Genomic DNA, 19,716 nt, shown 5'->3' on the forward strand with positions numbered 1-19,716 from the left:
GACGTGGGCCAGGTCCTTCGCAGGATGCAGCCCCTGAATTTGGACATTGTGCGTCGAATTAATCTGTATGCCTGGAACTCGTGCACTGAGAAACGTTCCACGGTGCAAAGTGCGTTAAAATGCGTTAAAATTTTTAATTCGTTAATTTCCCCATAATTAATTAATCAAAATTAACGCGTTAAAGTCCAAGCCCTAATATATATATATATATATATATATATATATATATATATATATATATGTCCTCTTTTTCGCTCCTCTTCTGTAGTGCTGTATATATATATATCCACACACACACACAACATGAGAATAAAAACATTATTCCAGTCTAATTTTTAATTCTAATGAATGCACTCAGCTTGAATCTGTTATGTAGGACAAACTGTGAAATGGAATTTAAAAACAGCTCTATTCTCTGTGTCCTCCGTAGTAGAGGGTGACTGTGCCTTCACACCTAAACACAAAAATGAGGATGCTCAGGGGTCACAGTGGGATTCATAAGGTGGAGGAACCCTAAGATAAATTGTAGTTAGCTCCAGTAAATGATCTTGGTGTGCAGACTTTGATCAGCTGACCTGCTGCTTCTGCTCTCTTCTTCCTCTTCTCTTTATTACACCTTTCTCCTTCTGTGTGAAGTTATTGCTCATTCTTTGCTCTCCATGGAAATACAGCAGCTGTTCCTTTTAGCTAGCGACACACTGTGGGACAAACTGCAGTCATGTTACTCTCTTTATTTTCGCTTCTCTTCTGTAGTGCTAGCTATTGCTGAAGTACCGTGAGCACAACTTACGGACATCTGCCCTCTGTCCAGCACTGTAACCCCTGATTATAGCGCTATAAATGATGCATACAGTAAAATATATGGGTTTGCCTCTTTAATCCCTTTGTATGCGATAAGCCCGGTGATGGAGGATACGCCAGTACGATTGTCTCTTATATGTTATTATTCCTCTGTTTAGGCTCAGATCATTTGATGTTTGATGGCACAGTGACCGCAAATGCAAACTTTTCTCAGACATGTTAAACGTAAAGTAATGAGTTTGTTTTGAAAATGTATGAAGTGGAAAGTACAGATATTTGTGTAAAAATGTAGGGAGTAAAAGTAAAAAGTAGTGAGAAAAATAAATACTCCAGTAACAAAGTATTTGTACTTTGTTACTTCCCACCTCTGTGTAGAACCACACACCCATGTACCCCTACCCACAAGCCTGCAATAAAGACCTATAAAGGACTAAGTGAGTCTCCAGTTTGTGCCCTGTCCACCACTCAGGGGTGAGTGGCAAACAGTCACCAGAATGAATCAGCATTTTGGTTCCTCACTTGTTTTTCTTCTTGTCTGCAGATTATCAGTCCACAGGTTGTGTGCTCAGATTCTGATTCGCTTTCTGGAGATGGAGGAGAGAGAGCACAGAGGACAGCAAGATGGAGGAGTGAAGGAGAAGGTGGTGCAGCTCAGTGTCCAATCAGGAGTGAGCAGTTCTTTTACCGCCTTCATTGCTGTCAACAAAGACAACAGCGAAGTGATTGAAGGACCTCTTGTGCGCAGAAATATTCCAACACCCTGTGAGTTTGTTTCTTAAGGAAAACTAAAACTGTCAGTCACAGCTTGAAGATAAAGATAACTGAATATGAATGAAAGCAGTACAATTATAAATTTAAGAGAAGGATTCAACATTAGTTCAGAGGATTTAGCTGTAGTACGAATTCAGTGAAAAGTTTGTTGAAACAAAAACTGAGATTCAGTAACTGAAACGCTGGTTCAAGGACTCAAGATGCTGATCGGAGAAAAAAAAACTAAACAGTAGAGAACAATGGAGACTAGACAATCTGGCAAATAAAGGATGATGATCAAGTGGTCTAAATACTGCAGGGACCAATCAGAGGAGAGGATTCGGGTGAGGAAATTTTACTGGCTGACATGTTAAATATTGTGTGTACCAGGTTGTGTTGTGTTCGTATATCCCTAAAATGACACCAAAAAATGTATTTTCAACAAATTCTTATTAAACGTTTTGAACTTCTTTATTTTTTATGTTTTTTTACATCAATAGATGGCCTCCGCTTGAAAAGGTGTGCTGCACTAGGCATGGGTAAGTAAAAGCTGAATGACAGTGTAACACAAACCTACACATCTTTGCATTTCTAAAAATAAACAGAAGCAAATCAACAACAACAAATAATATGAATTCAAAGAAAAGTTTGCTGAAGCAAAAAGTGAGACTCAATAAGAAAAAGATGGTTCAATGAATCGAGATTCTGATAGGAGAAAAACTAAACACTAGAGAATAATGCAAACTAGATAATCTGGCAAATAAAGGTTGACGATTAAGTAGTATAAATACGCAGGGACCAATCAGAGAGGAGGATCAGCTGGGGGAACTTTAGTGGCAGACGTGTCAGAGAGGTGAGAGTAACAAGATCTGAAATGAGTGAAGAGTTAGATGGCAGTGGGTTTTTCTGGATGTTAGTGGAACACACATCTACACATCTTTGCATTCCTAAAAATAAACCAACCAAATAAACAAACCATCAAATTTTTGTTTCTGCTTATTTGAAATGTTAAGTGTGAAATACTGTATGTACAGTTGGTAGTCAGTATAATGGGCTGTATCCTCAGCAAGTGACGAAGGTTGAGTTGCTAAAACATTTTATTATATTTGGAACATTAGTGAACATCTTTGATACTTTAAATACAACTTCTAGTAACTTGTGAAGTATTGCAGTAAAGTCTGACTTTTGTAGTTTATTTATGTTTTGTTTACTGATCTTCTGGTTTGATCTCATTTTCATTTTTTGTTTGTTTGTTTTCAACTTGAAGTGAGGCTAAGTGATTTTGTGTCAGTGTTTGATGCAGAATGGGCAAGTAATAGTAAGAAAACTAACAGGAAGTGAGAACAATAGAACTAGGTAATGATGCAAATAAGGATACTGATCAAGTGGTATAAATACTGCAGGGACCAATCAGAGGAGAGGTGCGGGTGAGGAAATTTTAGTGGCAGAGGTGTCAGAGAGGTGAGAGTAACAAGATCTGAAATGAGTGAAGAGTTAGAACATGAACCAGAACACCCAGACTGATGAACATCTCATATTTTAAATGCTCTTTATAGTATTTGTATTTCACTATATCATAATAAAAGGTAAATGTTGTAGTTCTTTTTAAGAAAATAAATATTTTGACCTGATTTTTTGTTTTTCTCCCAATATCATAGTTGGTAGTTTAATGTCAGCAAGTGTTGCCAGATGCAAGAGTAAGTATGTTTGCATTTCTGAAAATAAATAGAAGCAAACCAACAAATTTCTGTTTCTACTTATTTGAAATGTTTAGTGTGAAATACTGTATGTACAGTTGGTAGTCAGTATAATGGGCTGAATCCTCAGCAAGTGAAGAAGGTTGAGTTGCTAAAACATGGATCAAGTGAGGAGAGGAGGAGCAGGTGGGAAAACTTTAATGGGAGACATGTCAGGAAGTTGAGAGTAATAACCCAACTCTACAGATGATCATAGTATTTTTTGCAGTATTTGTATCTCACAAAAAGTCAGTCCATTAATTGTTCCATTTTAACAAATTCTTATGAAATGTCTCGACCCCTTTTTTCTTTACTTCATGGCAGGTGACTCACAACCCATAGGTAAGTAAAGGCTGAATGTCAGAATGACGCACATCTTTGGTTCGCTGTATTTCTAAAAACAAATAGAAACAAACCAACACATTTCTGTATTAGTATATTTGAAAGGTTAAATACTGTATGTACAGTAGCAACAGTACTTGCATTGGTAGTCATTATACTGATGGATGAGTTTTTAAAACATTTTGTGTTATTTGGACACTTTAAGTACAGCTTATAATGAGCTGTGAGGCGTTGCGGTAAAATCAGAATCCAGCAGATTAGTTTCCGAATCCTCTGGTTTGACCTCCTTTTCCATATTTTTCATCTTAAAGTGATGCAGAATACTTATGTGCAATTTCTGGCCTTCTGAATGTATATTGAAGCACCTCTTGTAATTTGTTGGGTTGCAACACAGTGAAACATTTTCTTTTAATTTTGATTTGTTTTGTACTTTGTTTTGTTTTTTCTTCGGTGGGCGTGATCCGTGATTGCAAACGAAAGAAAATACTTAAATGGGACACACTAATACCATGTTTCTAAAAATGACTGAACAACTTGCACATTTAAATCACTTTTACATTTAAACATGTTCATTACTCTAATTATGCTGTAACTGCTGATTGTTGTCAATCATGATTGGATGGATGGATGGATGGATCACTTGTCTTAAGCTGACTGGTGCATTTTCTTTACTAATTCTCATGTAACATCTTCTTTTTCTTGTTTTATGTTAATCTCATAGACGACTGCGGTGCTAAGAGAAGAAAAGTTGAGAGAGTGTGCAGAAAGAGTAAGTGACCTACAGCATGTAGGAATTGCTATGAAGAGACACATAACTAGCAACTGTTAACTGTTATATTTATTACAATAATTTTTTGTCTCATTAATGGCAAAAAATAACAAATGGACAGTGTTTAGTTCAGTCCCTGAAAACGAGATCTGGTTTTCTCACATTGAAAAATGTATTAGATTTATATTCTAATAAAATACTTTAAAACAAAGCTCAAAGAAAAAGTGATAAAGTGTGTTGTGAGCTCCTGGATTAGTATATTGGCCATATATTTATATACTATATAACACACTATATCATCAGCATTCATCTATTCAGACTGATTACTTTCAGAGGTTTTGAATGAAAACCCTGGTAACCTCTTTAAATTGTACACATTCATAAATTCTATGAATGGTGCACCATAATCAGGTCCAGTCTATATTTTATCTTTGATTTTCCAGCCGCTGTGCCCGATCAGCCTCCCAGAGAGTCTTTGCTGCAGTTAGTCTCCCTCCAGGAGGCGTCTGGCTGCTGGCTGCTTGATCCAGCTCTGGCTGCTGCACTGGGAAAGAGCAGCGAGGAGGTGGAAAAGTCAAAGCCTGCAAAGGTGGGTTGTTTTCAATTTGAATAACACAAAAGCATCATGTGAGATATTGTAAGAACAAATTCCATAACATGCTATGAATGAAAACTGTGAATGTAATTAAAACTATGGAACTAGAACACAACATGAAATAAATGAAAATGAAGTCAGACTAATGCAGGCCTGCCTCACTGCATGAAAAACATCTGAATGTCAGCAGCAGCAGAAAAGTATTTTTCTCTTTAGCACTAAAATACTTTCACAAAGTTTTTGTGAAAATATTTCAGGTCCTCATTTTAGATGAACTTGTCATTTTTATTTCTTTCAATGTGTTCTGTCTGTTTCATTTGATTGCCTTTGATTTGGTGAATTAGGCCAACAGTGAAGTGTGGGCCACCATTCTGGCTCTGATCTGGCTTCATGGTTTAAAGATGGATGCAAAGGACGAGTGGGAGCTTCTGGCTGTGAAGGCTGCCTCATGGCTCTGTGCTCAGAACGGTAGAAACCAGGAAAATAAAATATATAAACACACACACATACACACACACACACACACATTAATGTATCATATCATGTCATATCATAACTGTGTGTTCTGTGTTTTTAGCACCATGTGTGACAGAGTGTGTTGAAGCTGGAAATGTGCTGTTGGGCTGCAGCTTGAAGAAAGAAGCTCTGGGGCTCTGAGGGATTTCTTAAAGTGGCTTCACCTTCAGGACTGATGAACAGAAGCAGATCTACTCTCACCATACTGCCTTTGATTCAGTGCTGTTTCATATTATCTACACCTTTATAATTGTTATGTAATCAGGATTGTTATGGATTCTTTATTGTTAATTATATTTGACGTTTGTACCTAATTTGTGTTTACCACTGTAAAAAATGTCCCCTGAACACTAACACACAGTAAAGGTTGGACAGCTACTGTAGCAGCTCATTCAGAAAGCGTGTTCATTCCTTTTCTCTCCCACTAGATGGTGATGATGTTCATGTTTGGTTTCTTTGACTTGTTTCATACAGAAATAGCAAAGCCACTCCACAGAGAGTCGTTTCACTTTCTGTTATTGTTCTGTAAATAGCTGCAGTTCAGGGTCCCTGCAAGCTAGTCCTCAGTGAATTGGAGTGAATGGAGCTAAACAGCTAAAATAACTATTTCCACAGTTTACACCAGCTTCTAAACAAAAAGGTACCAAGTGTATTTTAGCTTTTACAAAAGAAAATTAATGATTTTATGGCCAAATTGCAATGAAACAACACAGAACATCATTCTGGTTCTGATTATGATTTTGTCCATAAAATGTTTTTATTCTGCTAATTAATCCTGATTGGTCCTTAAAGGTCCTACAACATCCCTCAGTGGCACCTAAAGGTATGTAAAATATTATTAGCGTATTTAAATCAAACAAACTGTTCTGATACAAACCATAAGATCAACTTTAAAACTTTAAAAACTATACTACATCTACTGTGGACAGAGCTTTAAACTGTAAAACAGCTTTGGATCACCTTCAGGCTGTGCAGAATGCTGAGGCAAGACTTTTAACTGGCACCAATAGAAGATCTCATATCACTCTTCACTGGTTACCAGTAAATTTTAGAATAGGGCCCTTCGTGGTCAAGCTCCCCAGTCTATTTCTGACCTGCTGAAACCTCATTCTTCTTCTGGAGCTCTTAGATCATCAGGTCAATTTGCTGATAGCTCCACGCACTTGGTTCAAAACGGGCTTTTTCGGGCAGTGATAAGATTAGATTAGAGATTGGATAAAACTTTATTAATCCCTTTAGGAAGATTCCATCAGGGAAATTAAAGAAGTGGCACCAAGGTTGTGGAATTCTTCTTTTTGCTATACAGACTCCTCAGACTCTTAAAAAGCAGCTGAAGACTCTTTCATACAGACAAGCATTTACAGTGTATCACAAAAGTGAGTACACCCCTCACATTTCTGCAGATATTTAAGTATATCTTTTCATGGGACAACACTGACAAAATGACACTTTGACACAATGAAAAGTAGTCTGTGTGCAGCTTATATAACAGTGTAAATTTTTTCTTCCCTCAAAATAACTCAATATACAGCCATTAATGTTTAAACCAGTGGCAACAAAAGTGAGTACACCCCTAAGAGACTACACCCGTAAATGTTCAAATTGAGCACTGCTTGTCATTTCTCCTCCAAAATGTCATGTGACCCGTTAGTGTTACTAGGTCTCAGGTGTGCACAGGGAGCAGGTGTGTTCAATTTTATAGTACAGCTCTCACACTCTCTCATACTGGTCACTGAAAGTTCCAACATGGCAAAGAACTCTCTGAGGATCTGAAAAGACGAATTGTTGCGCTACATGAAGACTGTTATATAAGCTGCACACAGACTACTTTTCATTGTGTCATTTTGTCAGTGTTGTCCCATGAAAAGATATACTTAAATATATGCAGACATGTGAGGGGTGTACTCGCTTTTGTGGTACACTGTAATTAACTTGTTTTATGTTGTATTCTATTACTTTATATTGTAATACACTACACCAGTCAGGTTTGGACACACTCACCTATTGATATGAATGGGTGAGTGTGTCATCTTTAGCTGACAAACTCAAAATAGCTCCTGTATTTCCAGCTAGAAAACACCCATCTCTCTCCTCCCTCTATTGTTTGTGTCAATGTGTGCTATTATTGTCCTCATGCTGAAAACGGGACTTAATTGTCGCAAGAGACGCAAGAAGAAAGCAAAAATATATATTTTTACTAAGGAAAATGACAAAAATATTAATGGACAGTAACTTGGATGAGTAGCTTTAATAGTAATGCATTAGATTACTCGTTACTGAAAAAAGTAGTCAGATTAGAGTAAAGTGTTACTAAGTAACACATTACTGACATCACTAGATATAAGATACTACTGTTTGCACTACTGTCATATTTTTGTAGTATGACGTCAAAGCAGGGGTGAAAGTAAGCCGGTGTTGTGCCAAAAAGTGATTCCCGGCATTCTTAACTTAAGGTTGACATTAAAAAGTGAATAATTTGTTCATTACATCATCTGAGAGGATTCTTTCATGTCAGAACGTTGTTTAATTAAAGAACCAGTTCTGTTGCCCGTCAAATTACATAAATGCATTTTTGACCATTATTAAATGTTTTCGACCAATAAAACATATCAAAATTTGAACTTCTGTGCGTTAATTAATTATTTTTGTGCTGCTGAAATATTTAGCTTGCTGGTATATGAAGGAGTATGAGGGCCACATTGAGAAAAAAAAAATCATTTTGAGCATTTTGAGAATAAAGTCAAAATCGTTGAAGTCGTCATTTCAAGTCAAATAACGGCCACAGCTGCTATAATCACTACAAAATGTCTTGGGTAGAAACAACTTGATCAGCTGTGTTTTGTGTCTTGTGGTTCTACATGTCCCCTCTGTACTGTATGAAGGTGCAGCCATCCTTCCATCTAACCGTTGCCAGTTTGTGTGGTTTTTCCTTCTGAGCAGATGCAGCTTTCTGCACTCTCTCTTTAACGTCCTTATACTTGTCACTACATCGTGTTTATGTACTAAAAGAGAAATCATACTCATAATACAAGACATTCTGGAGGGTATAACAGACGTGTCGTGGCAGTTGTTTGACTTGAAGCGGCTTTAATCTGCACATTTCAACTTTTTTCTCAAAATTTTTAATTTATTCTCAAAATGCACAATTTATTTTTTTTCTCAATGTGGCCCTGATACTCCTGTTCAGCCAGCTGATAAAGTAAGCCCTACAGCCTGGAATGACATGCTCATTATGCTTCATAAAAGACTCAAGCCATTTTGTTTGGTGGTTTGTCCACATCTTATGATTATAAAACATATAATCATAAAATATATATATATATATATATATATATATATATATATATATATATAGCACTGCTGCCTCACAGTTAGAATACCATCTGGAAGGCCTGGGTTCGATTCCACCTTGGCCCAGGCCTCTCCGTCTCTGTGTGGAGTTTGCATGTTCTCCCCGTGCTTGCGTGGGATTCCTCCGGGTACTCCGGTTTCCTCCCACATTCCAAAGACATGCACTTACTGGGGTTAGGTTAATTGGCTAATCTATATTGCCCATAGGTGTGAATGAGAGCATGAATGTGAGTGTGAAAGGTTGTCTGTCACTCTGTGTTGGCCCTGCAACAGGCTGGCGACCTGTTCAGGGTGTACCCTGCCTCTCGCCCTATGACAGCTGGGATAGGCTCCAGCACCCCCCCGCGACCCTTAACAGGATGTGCGGAAGCGAATGGATGGATGGATATATATAAGGGGTGGGACTCGATTAAAAAAATTAATCAAATTAATTACAAGCTTTGTAATTAATTAATAATTGCATTTTAATCACATTTCAATATTTGACATGAGAAATATTAATTTAAGTTTGGTTGATGAATGAATCAATATACATAAGCTTAAACTTCAAAATTTTGTTTATTTTCCCACCAGTCTACTACACAGACTAATGAAGGGTGGAAGTGCTCCTGTGATAAGCAAACACCTGAAATTAAAGTTAAGCATCATAACTGGATAGTTTTATTCAACATTAATGTCTCACTTAATATAGTTGGAAATTAATCATTCTCTCAGCTGTATTCCTTGATGTTGAAATGTGTCATGCTTGTTTTAACAGCTTATTTTGAATTAAAGAATTAAAATTAAACCACAAAAAGGAGAAAAAGTTCGTTCTCCGAGTGCTTCACACTCACATTGCTAAGCGACATGAGCTAAGCAGAGGTGAGGGCAGGCGACGCTGATATGAAGGCTAGCCGCTCACTTCCTCCCTTTGAGGTCTTCGTGGGCTGCGAAGGACGTGGGCCAGGTCCTTCGCAGGATGCGGCCCCTGAATTTGGACATTGTGCGTCGATATAATCTGTATGCCTGGAACTCGTGCACTGAGAAACGTTCCGCGGTGCAAAATGCGTTAAAATGCGTTAAAGTTTTGAATTCGTTAATTTCCCCGTAATTAATTAATCGAAATTAACGCGTTAAAGTCCAAGCCCTAATATATATATATGTGTGTGTAAATCATACATGCAATAATATAGGTGTACACAACACTATTTTTCCAAGAAACATCTGAAAAAGAAGAAAGTAAAAGATCAAATAGCATTTTTTCATGCTTTGCTCTGAGTATTTATGGATCTGCCAGGTTTCCGATATGTGTCCCCCTCAATAGTAAACCCCTTCCTACGCCCGTGCAAGTGATCAACAATTGGGCCCAGTACTGTAAATGTTATTATGCTGCTATACCACTAAATGGCATGGTGGCACCCAAAGAGCACAAATGGTTCATAAAAGTGAGGTCCACTAGTCTATCCATGCAACCTGACCACAGTGTGAAAACAACAAAATGCTGTCACCACAGGAACAATGATTGAACCAGGACAAACCACCACAGCTCACAAATGCACTATGTCTGAACATGCATGAATAAAACCAAGGTATGCCCAGCTAGCTTGTCCCGTCCACTGAACGTTGTAACTATTGAACAGCCCTGACATAGAAGAGTCACGATTCTGCAGTGTGGCAGGCAGGATAAGGACCCAAACACAGGACTCAGAAGGGAAAGCGTGAACTCAGAAATACACAACCTTGTTACTGGATGCACATCAGGTACAAGGATACTAGAAAACTCAACTGGAGCTAATAGGTCAACAACTAGGAATACTCAGGGACACTCTGAACCAGGAAACATACTACTTGAGTGAGACGATGTGGCAAAGAACAGGAGGACACAGACAATACACAAATGAGGTGATCAGGGAGAGAGGACACACCAGGGAGCACAGCGGAACAAGACAAGGGGAGTCAAACAGAACATGATACAAAGTAAAACAGGAAGTAGACATGGAAACAAATACTCACTTGAAGACACAGGGAAGCAGACACACTGAGGAACTACAACACCTACACTAGAGCAACAAGATCATAACTAGACACAAGAGGAGGACTTAAATATAGCACAAGGAACAGAGACCAGGACTAAAATCCACTTAACTGGAGAACAAACTAGAAACAATGAAACACCAAATAGAGCCGGGAACACAGGAAGGCTGAGAACTGAAACAGGATTAAACAGAAAGTGAACAACAGCCAAGAACAGATCTCAGAAAACTAAGAAGCCTAAGGATAGAAACAGTGAAACCAACCAGGAAAAACTAATGGACCATCAGGTCACCTGGAGCACTGCTGATGCGCATGCCTGCCCAAACTACCTGATTTCACACTGACACGCAGTCAGTCAGCAAGTCATTAAATTAGTGTTGTTACAATTGTACAAATATGAAGAGGTGGAATAGTTTCTTCTTTCTTTTAGGACACTGGCATGTTAAAAAAGGACAACGTTTCATCACAAATGTAGGTGAGCTTGGGGGCCCCCTGGTGGTCAGGGTGCCCTATACCCGCATGCGTCGCCTATGCCTCGGGCCAGCTATGCTCCCTGGCCAAACACTGGCATGCTGTCCTCTGCATCACTTTTTTGTGTTGCCTCGGATCTCGGGTGAGTGAGTACGGAAAAAGGACCTGAAAAGTGTACCTGAATCTAATGGAAATGCTGTCAAATCGAATAGCTATAATGTTTGTTCCCTGAAGGAGAGGAACGAGGTACAACACATATAGTATGGGATATCATGCCCTACCGTGTGCTGCTGAAGACACCTCTATTCACACCTGATGACCTGTGATGACATATGTGTGGCTCCACCCGTACATATATAACACTGTCATCACAGTCATTCCTCAGTTCAATAGCCGCTCTTCACCGAGCCCAGATGCGCGTAGGGGCATCCTAGCGTTGTACCTCATTCCTCTCCTTCAGGGACCAGAAGTTATAGACATAACTATTCGTTCCCTTTCAGTCAATTCACTCAGTACACCACATACAGTATAGCATGGGACATATATACACGCCCCAGAGAGCAGCCACCGAACTGGAGTTGGATCACCAGCCCCCAAGTGCATGGCAGACCCAGCAGAAAGGACAGAATGAGCCACCGAAGGGGCTGTCACATCCAAACGATAGAACCGAACAAAAGTATGCGGTAATGACCAATTAGCTGCAGCACAAATATTCCCCTGGTGCAGTGGTTCTCAATTATTTTCTGTTATGCCCCCCCCTAGGACGAAGAAAACCTTTTGCACCCTCCCCCCCACTCTCCAGCACAACTATAAAAAGTAGTTGCTCTAAGCTGTGAGAAGACAAAAAAAAAAGCCCACGAAGACCGCAAAGGCCGGAAGTGAGCGTCTAGCCTTCATATCAGCGTCACCTGCCCTCACCTCTGCGTCGCCTAGCAACCGTGAGTGCGACGCACAGCTGTGTAAAAGCAGCTGTTAAACGGAGAACGAACTTTTGCTCCTTTTTGTGGTTTAATTTTAATTGTTTTATTCAAAATAAGCTGTTAAAACAAGCATGACACATTTCAACATCAAGGAATACAGCTGAGCGAATGATTAATTTCCAACTATAACAAGTGAGACATTAATGTTGAATAAAACTATCCAGTTATGATGCTTAACTTTAATTTCAGGAGTTTGCTTATCACAGGAGCACTTCCACCCTTCGTTGGTCTGTGTAGTAGACTGGTGGGAAAATAAACAAAATTTTGAAGTTTAAGCTTATGTATATTGATTCATTCATCAACTAAACTTAAATTAATATTTATCATGTTAAATATTTAAATGTGATTAAAATGCGATTAATTTCGATTAATTAATTACAAAGCTTGTAATTAATTCGATTAATTTTTTTAATCGAGTCCCACCCCTAATATATATATTCCTCATATATACACACGGTTTTTGTCATACTACCGGCAAGAATTTAAAATTACTTTCACCCCTGCTTCAAAGGCATTTATCTGTTACACGTCTCGCGTATTTGGCATCCGGTGCTCTCTCTCTCTCTCATAGGAAACTCAACCATACCCGGTAGTGGTGTCTCTGTGAGCGACAATACTTCGTGTTTAGCGGAATTTCTCTCATATTTAGAAGAAGGGACGGCAGTGAAACAGACACATCAGTCTGTCCTCAGAGGTAAGCTCCTACCGTAGAATCATGTCACTGCGCACTGACATGCAAACCTCAAAACTTAAAGACAGCAGTCTGGGTGCTGTCGCCCTGAAGTTCAGTATGAACTGTCTTTAAAAAGTCTAAGTTTAATGTGTCACAACTGCTCGGACCTGCTAATTACCTTGTTCCGCCGTGAGAATTAATCCGATATTCAACATGTTGATCCTTATTGTTTTATTGCTCTAACCTATGTGTATGTTTGTATTAATGTTATGTTTTACTTCGTGTGGTTTTTATATGTACTTTAAACCTGTTTGTTTTTCCTTGTGTACACCACTTTGGACAATGGCACTGATTTTAAAGTGTTTTATAAATAAAGTTGAGTTGAGAATTTGTTCCGCGTGACTTTTCTCCCGGGTCGTTCTCGCCCCACAGAAATACTGACATAACCTGATCAGGAGCAGGTCACATTCAGAGCTGCAGTTTAAGATCAGGTGAAGCGCCACGTTTCCACTGTTTCTCTTATTTATAGTATAGATTCTGTGCGGGGGGATTATGTTTTATCCCATTAAGAAAAAAGTAAGGAAAATATGCAACTTTCATGCTAAAAACGCTAAAACACACCATGTTGCCATTGTTGAAGGGGCATCTGGCACAAATAAGGCCACACAGGGGCGCAGGAAGTGCAAGGTGTGCGTGGGAAGAAAACTCCATGTGTGAGACATGGAAAGTACCTCTTTGTGTGATTGTGGACAGGAACTGTCACAGAGCCTATCCCAGCTCCACTAGTGGTATTTATAAGTGACATTTTACTATGCCTGTCTGTACATTAGTTCTTGGGCCACTTAGAACTTGATTGCATTATTTTAAATAGTTTATTTTGGTGTAAATGCTGTATTTTTTGAAAATTGCGTAAATATAATTTTTATATAAATTCTGGCTACAGTTTATAAAACCGAACATTTCTCAAAAATCTCATTGTGGACAGGAACTGTCAAATGGCCCATAACAGCTCCACTGGGGCTATTGAAATGTAAATTTATAACAATGCCTTTCTGTATATCAGTTCCTGGGACAGTTAGAAATTTAACTGCAATTTTGTAAATATTTTTTTTTGATGGACATGCTGTCTTTTTGCATATTGTGCATAATATTATATTTTTCATTTTTGCTACAATTTATAAAAATGGGTGTATCTCCAAAATGAAGTTATGGATGCATTCAAAATAAATTTTATGTGGTTTGAAAGGCTTTTGTGCAACTTTTTTTTCATTTACTGTTTTGAGGGTTATAGCTTAGATATTTATGCATCTTGAAAAAAATGTGTAAAAAAAACCAAAAACAATTTTCAATTTCTTTGTGGTTTACTGCACTTTTTAGTAATTTATTTAGTTGCTATGGTGTTATGATATACATATCATTAAAAATTGGGTTATAGGGATTATATTGATGTATAGAAAGTGGAATTGCTCCAAAAATTGGGATTGCAGCATGTAAAAATGTAAAGATAAGGTCTGGGGGACTTGTTCTGTGGTGGCTAATAAAGGATTAAGTTACGTCATAAAGTAGCACCTTACTAAACCCACTAAATGAATTGTCTTATTGTATGGTTTTAGTTTCTGTAGAGCCAGCTAATGTGAAGAAAGCCTGGCTTTGTTCAGCTTCATTTCTAGTAGACACCTCAGTTCACATTTACTGACATCATCATGAGCAAAATGAAAACATAGAATTATAGAAGCCATATGCAGTTAATGGTGTTAGGTAGCCATGTGGTGTTGCACGTGTATTCCTTGGATTAGCAGTGGTGGTGCTTAATGAATGAGTATGAAATATTTTCACCTTGTCTCTGGTGTGGTTGCACAGAGAATTGGTGAAATTGGTGAGTAGGGAGAGTGTTTTTTTAATTTTATTTTTTTGACTGCTTTCTACATGTCAGTTGTCTTGCCTTGTATGGAGTGCCTTGAGTACCTGGATGGCTGTTCGTGGATGGATTATTGAAACATGTAAATAAATGATCAATGGACCAATGTTTAGAGACTGAATCATTTGCTGGTTAATTCAAAAGCAAGTCAACAGTGCAGTAGTCCCTACTTTAAAGTTTATAGTGGCAAAAAAGGCGTTGAGTCACTACAGTAAGGAATAACCAGAATACAGTACTAAAATTTGAACTTAAGAGCTCAAATGTTCTTGTTTCACAGGTACGATGATGAACTGCTGCGGTCTGCTAACTCTGAAGAAGGAACCAGGTACTGATAGAAAACAAAGAGACTTCTGTTTTCTCTGCAGCCTCATTTCATTAATGATTAATGAAATCTTCAAGTGTATTTATTTATAATGGCTCATAATTCTGTTTCTCTGTCAGTTCCTCTGAAGAGCATTGAGGTGGAGCTGGAGGTGAGGGACCATGTGGCTACAGTGGTCTCCACTCTGAACTACGAGAACAAGGAGGACAAACCATTAGAGGCTGTTTTTGTCTTCCCTCTGCCTGGAGATGCTGCTGTCTGTCATTTCAGTGCTAAGATTGGACAGACACAGATTGTAGCTGAGGTGAAGGAGAAACAGGAGGTGAGCTGGACAGTAAATATGACCTCATTATAAGTAAGATTAAAGACAACAATAAACACAGTGAATGATACTGACATGTGTCTCCGTCCTTCAGGCTCGTGAGGAGTATGATGATGCTCTGAGCAGCGGTCAGCAGGCCTTCCTATTGGAGGAGAGTGAGCAGAGTCCAGATATATTCTCTCTGAGTGTGGGCAGTCTGCCTCCAGGAGAGAGCGCCTCCATCAGGTTGGAGTACGTCACTGAGCTGGCTGTGCAGGCTGATGATGGGCTGAGGTTCTGTCTGCCTGCTGTGCTCAACCCTCGATACCAACCTCAGGGTAGGAAAACTTCAACATATTTGGACCAGAAATGCTTAAGATAAAACAATAATTGAAATTCTTTATTTTGCCAACATTGTTGTGACGTAAGATTGGACATGTCTGAGTTTGAAATGCTCTCTCTTAAGATTGAGTAAGTATGTGGATCATTTGCAGAACACAGCTGGACAGTTAAGTTGTCAAGTTGCACAAATGCACAGTTCTCAGACACTTGAGCTCTGATGGTTTGTTTATTTATCTCTGCAGATTTAAACTAATTTGCATACTAATGTCCACAGTTTAAAAATACATGTAAATATTTACTGAAACAAAGACTCTTGTTTGACTTTGATGTCATATTTATGTTTTAAAGAACAGCTGTAAAATATTTTCAGATGTACAGAATCTTTACTCAAAAGACTGAAACCTTTATCTGGATCAGAGGTTCTTAACAGCTTAAATTATTTGACTGTGAGCAGCCTTGTTGTTTACAGCATTTCTAACCTGATGTTGTGTGCAGGTAGTGAAGCTGCAGGTGTCCAGGTGACTTCTGTTCCAGCCTCTCTGGTGCCCTACAGTCTGTCTTTCTCTGCCCGAGTGTCCTCTCCTCGTCCAGTCTCTAAAGTAGAGTCCAACTGCTCCCTGGACCCTCTCCAGTACCTCATCACTGATCAAACCCAGGCCACGGTAGGTAGAGTGCTGATGTGTCTGCTGTGTGTGGTTGTTACTGATTACTGAGAACTAAATATGAATGTGTTTGTGGTCTGCAGGTCAAGTTGGCTGCAGGACACAAGTTTGACAGAGATGTTGAACTGCTGATTTATTACAAAGACGCCCACCAGCCCACTGCTGTGGTGGAGGCAGGACAGGCCTCTGCTGAGGCAGGTCAGTGAAAACTCATGAAGTTAGTAATTTGGATTAAAAAGGTCCATGATCATCCTCCTTCAGTGAGCTACATGTATTTGAATATATTGTAGATTCATATCATTTTTCTGTCCCTCTTCTTTTTCAGGCATTCTGATGGGTGATCCAGTGGTGATGGTGAGTCTGTACCCTGAGTTCCCCCAGTCTGTGATGTCTTCATTGGCTTCATGTGGAGAGTTTGTGTTCCTAATGGATCGATCTGGAAGTATGAGTAATACTCGCATCCGCAGTGCCAGGGTATCCATAATAATTTATTACAATCATAAAGTCTTTCAGTGTCCCTCTCACACAGTGGTCTCACCATGTTTTCCCTCTTCTCTTAAGGATACTCTGCTGCTCCTGTTGAAGAGTTTACCAATGGGCTGCTATTTCAACATTTACAGTTTTGGGTCCAGATATGAACACATCTTCCCGTAAGTCTCTCCCTCATATCAGTCAGCTCAAGAAAGTCTCCGCTGTCTTTGGTAAATTATCTGCATGTTTGTGTGTTTTGGTGCATGTTTGTGTGATGGCAGTAAGAGTGTGGAGTACAGCCAGAAGACCATGAAGAAGGCTCTGAAGAAAGTTGAGCAGATGGAGGCTAATCTGGGAGGAACGGAGATCCTGCAGCCCGTCAAACATATTTACAGCCAGCCCTGCATTCCCAATCAGCCTAGACAGGTAACACACACACACACACACACACACACACACACACACACACACACACACACACACACACACACACACACACACACACACACACACACACACATCTTCAAATGTGTCTTCATATAAAAATGTAAAGACTTAAGTTAGGGGTGTTTTCTTTACATCCCCATAATGGGACGGTGTGAATAGATTTAATTTCCAACAACATGAGTAAAACTTGGATCACAAACATGTTCTGCTAACGTCTCTTTGCAGTAACAAAACAAAACTATCATGAGTTTTTATGTCATGTGTTTTAACCCTGAGTGTAAAAATCATTGTTCAGGTAACACTTTTGTTTGGAGTTCCTACTAACTGTACATTGTTGTTTGCACATTATCATAAAAACCATTTGTGTTTCTGAAAGCTAACTCAGCTCTCAGCACAAACTGTGTGTTTCTGGGTCTGATGTTCTGTCCCTTATGTACCAACTCTCCTCTCAGCTGTTTGTCTTTACTGATGGAGAGGTGGGGAACACCAAAGAAGTGATAGATCTGGTGAAGAAGAATTCAGGTTCTCACAGGTGAAACTACAAACACACAACTATATCTACACAATTCCCAGAATGTCCAACATGTCCTCAGTGTACTTAAAGAAAACTGTTGTACTGCAGGTGTTTTTCTTTTGGGATTGGGGAAGGGGCCAGCTCTGCTCTCATCAATGGGATTGCCAAGGAAGGAGGAGGTCACGCTCAGTTCATCACAGGGACTGACAGGATGCAACCAAAAGTAAGACATTAAACACAATTAGAAGTGAAGTGAAACACTGCAGCAGCAGCAGATATGTATTTGAGATCAGACCTGCAGTGAGTAAAATGTCTGTTCCAGCTGTTTGTGTATATTTGGAGAGTTTTTCATTCTTTTTCAGGTGATGCAGTCGCTGCAATTTGCTCTGCAGCCGACTGTGGTCGACATCTCAGTCACATGGGATTTACCAAAGGAAGTGTCTATCACTGTCCTCTCTCCACCAATCACAGCACTTTTCCAGGGTCAGAGGTCACTGATTTATGCCCAGCTCAGTGGACAGGTAGGAGCAGCACCATCTCATGTTGTTGTTTAGGTATTTGATGACAGTCATTAACATGACTTCAAACACTGTAATTCTGTCTCAGAGCTCAGAGGCAGCAGAGGGCTGTGTGACAGTGAAGTACAGCCTGGCAGGTCATCCCTCTGAGAACCAGCTGCACTTCAGTCTCAGACCTGCAGCAGACACTGGGTAAAATAATTTAATACAAGCAGCATTGTTCTTTGAATCATGAGATTACAGGTGTTGGGTTTAAAATAATAGCAGCTTTTCAGAAAATGACACTATTTACTTGGAAACAGTTTGTTAATAACACACACCTAATGCTGTTTATCTAGTCTTAAACATGTTTCAGTGCAGTCACTGTTTCTTAATCATATTTTTTCATACTTGGATTAGTGGAATAAGTATGTCATTACTGATGACAAACTTTAAAAATGAGTAGTCTCAGTCTGATTTGAAATAATTAAGTTTGTGTGAAATCAAAGAGCCATTGTTTGGAGTCATGTCCAAAGATTGTACACAATTTCATGCATTTTCCCAGCATATAGAAAAATCTGTTGTGATGCCAGAGGCAATCGTAAAACCGCAAAAAGGATCAAACAGCATAAAAATAGATGCAAGCTACTAAAAAATAATGTGAGAAAAGTGACAAACATTATGACTCTGTAATGTTTTCCTTCATCTGCAGATTAACGGTCCACAGGTTGTGTGCTCAGACTCTGATTCGCTCCCTGGAGATGGAGGAGAGAGAGCACAGAGGACAGCAGGATGGAGGAGTGAAGGAGAAGGTGGTGAAGCTCAGTGTCCAATCAGGAGTGAGCAGTTCTTTCACCGCCTTCATTGCCGTCAACAAAGACAGCAATGAAGTGATTCAAGGACCTCTTGTGCGCAGAAATATTCCAACACCCTGTGAGTTTGTTTCAAGAGGAAAAACTAAAACTGTCAGTCACAGCTTTAAGATAAAGATAATTGAACATGAATGAAAGGAGTACAATGATAACTTTAAGAGCAGAATATAAATCCAGCAGGGACCAATCAGAGGAGAGGTGCAGGTGAGGAAACTTTAGTGTCAATCATGTCAGAGAGGTGAGAGCAACAAGATCTGATATGAGTGAAGAGTTAGAACATGAAACAGAACAACCAGACTGATGAACATCTCATATTTTAAATGCTCTTTATAGTATTTGTGTTGTATTTGTATTTCACTCTATTATATTAAAA

General features: G+C 39.1%; 1 protein-coding gene across 2 annotated transcripts in view; it reads left to right on the forward strand.

Annotated features, from left to right (window-relative positions):
• The window catches only part of LOC115791276 (von Willebrand factor A domain-containing protein 5A-like), a 45,926-nt gene that overhangs the window by 14,461 nt on the left and 11,749 nt on the right, over positions 1-19,716 (forward strand). The window contains exons 1-14 of one of the 2 annotated variants that reach the window (XM_030745465.1): positions 12,951-13,018; positions 15,193-15,240; positions 15,357-15,559; positions 15,654-15,876; positions 16,376-16,542; positions 16,626-16,740; positions 16,868-17,016; positions 17,104-17,192; positions 17,295-17,439; positions 17,913-17,992; positions 18,083-18,197; positions 18,337-18,495; positions 18,581-18,684; positions 19,184-19,404. In XM_030745465.1, the coding sequence (XP_030601325.1) occupies positions 15,198-15,240; positions 15,357-15,559; positions 15,654-15,876; positions 16,376-16,542; positions 16,626-16,740; positions 16,868-17,016; positions 17,104-17,192; positions 17,295-17,439; positions 17,913-17,992; positions 18,083-18,197; positions 18,337-18,495; positions 18,581-18,684; positions 19,184-19,404 (1,813 nt within the window). In that variant the 5' untranslated portion in view covers positions 12,951-13,018; positions 15,193-15,197. Of the gene's footprint in view, positions 1-1,342; positions 1,564-2,051; positions 2,091-2,448; positions 2,464-3,209; positions 3,249-3,611; positions 3,630-4,350; positions 4,399-4,841; positions 4,988-5,337; positions 5,462-5,570; positions 13,019-15,192; positions 15,241-15,356; positions 15,560-15,653; positions 15,877-16,375; positions 16,543-16,625; positions 16,741-16,867; positions 17,017-17,103; positions 17,193-17,294; positions 17,440-17,912; positions 17,993-18,082; positions 18,198-18,336; positions 18,496-18,580; positions 18,685-19,183; positions 19,405-19,716 lie in introns of those variants that run through there. The other variant, XM_030745464.1, reaches the window with a different exon arrangement.

This window comes from Archocentrus centrarchus, chromosome 13, assembly GCF_007364275.1.
Source record: "Archocentrus centrarchus isolate MPI-CPG fArcCen1 chromosome 13, fArcCen1, whole genome shotgun sequence".
Lineage (NCBI taxonomy): Eukaryota > Metazoa > Chordata > Actinopteri > Cichliformes > Cichlidae > Archocentrus > Archocentrus centrarchus.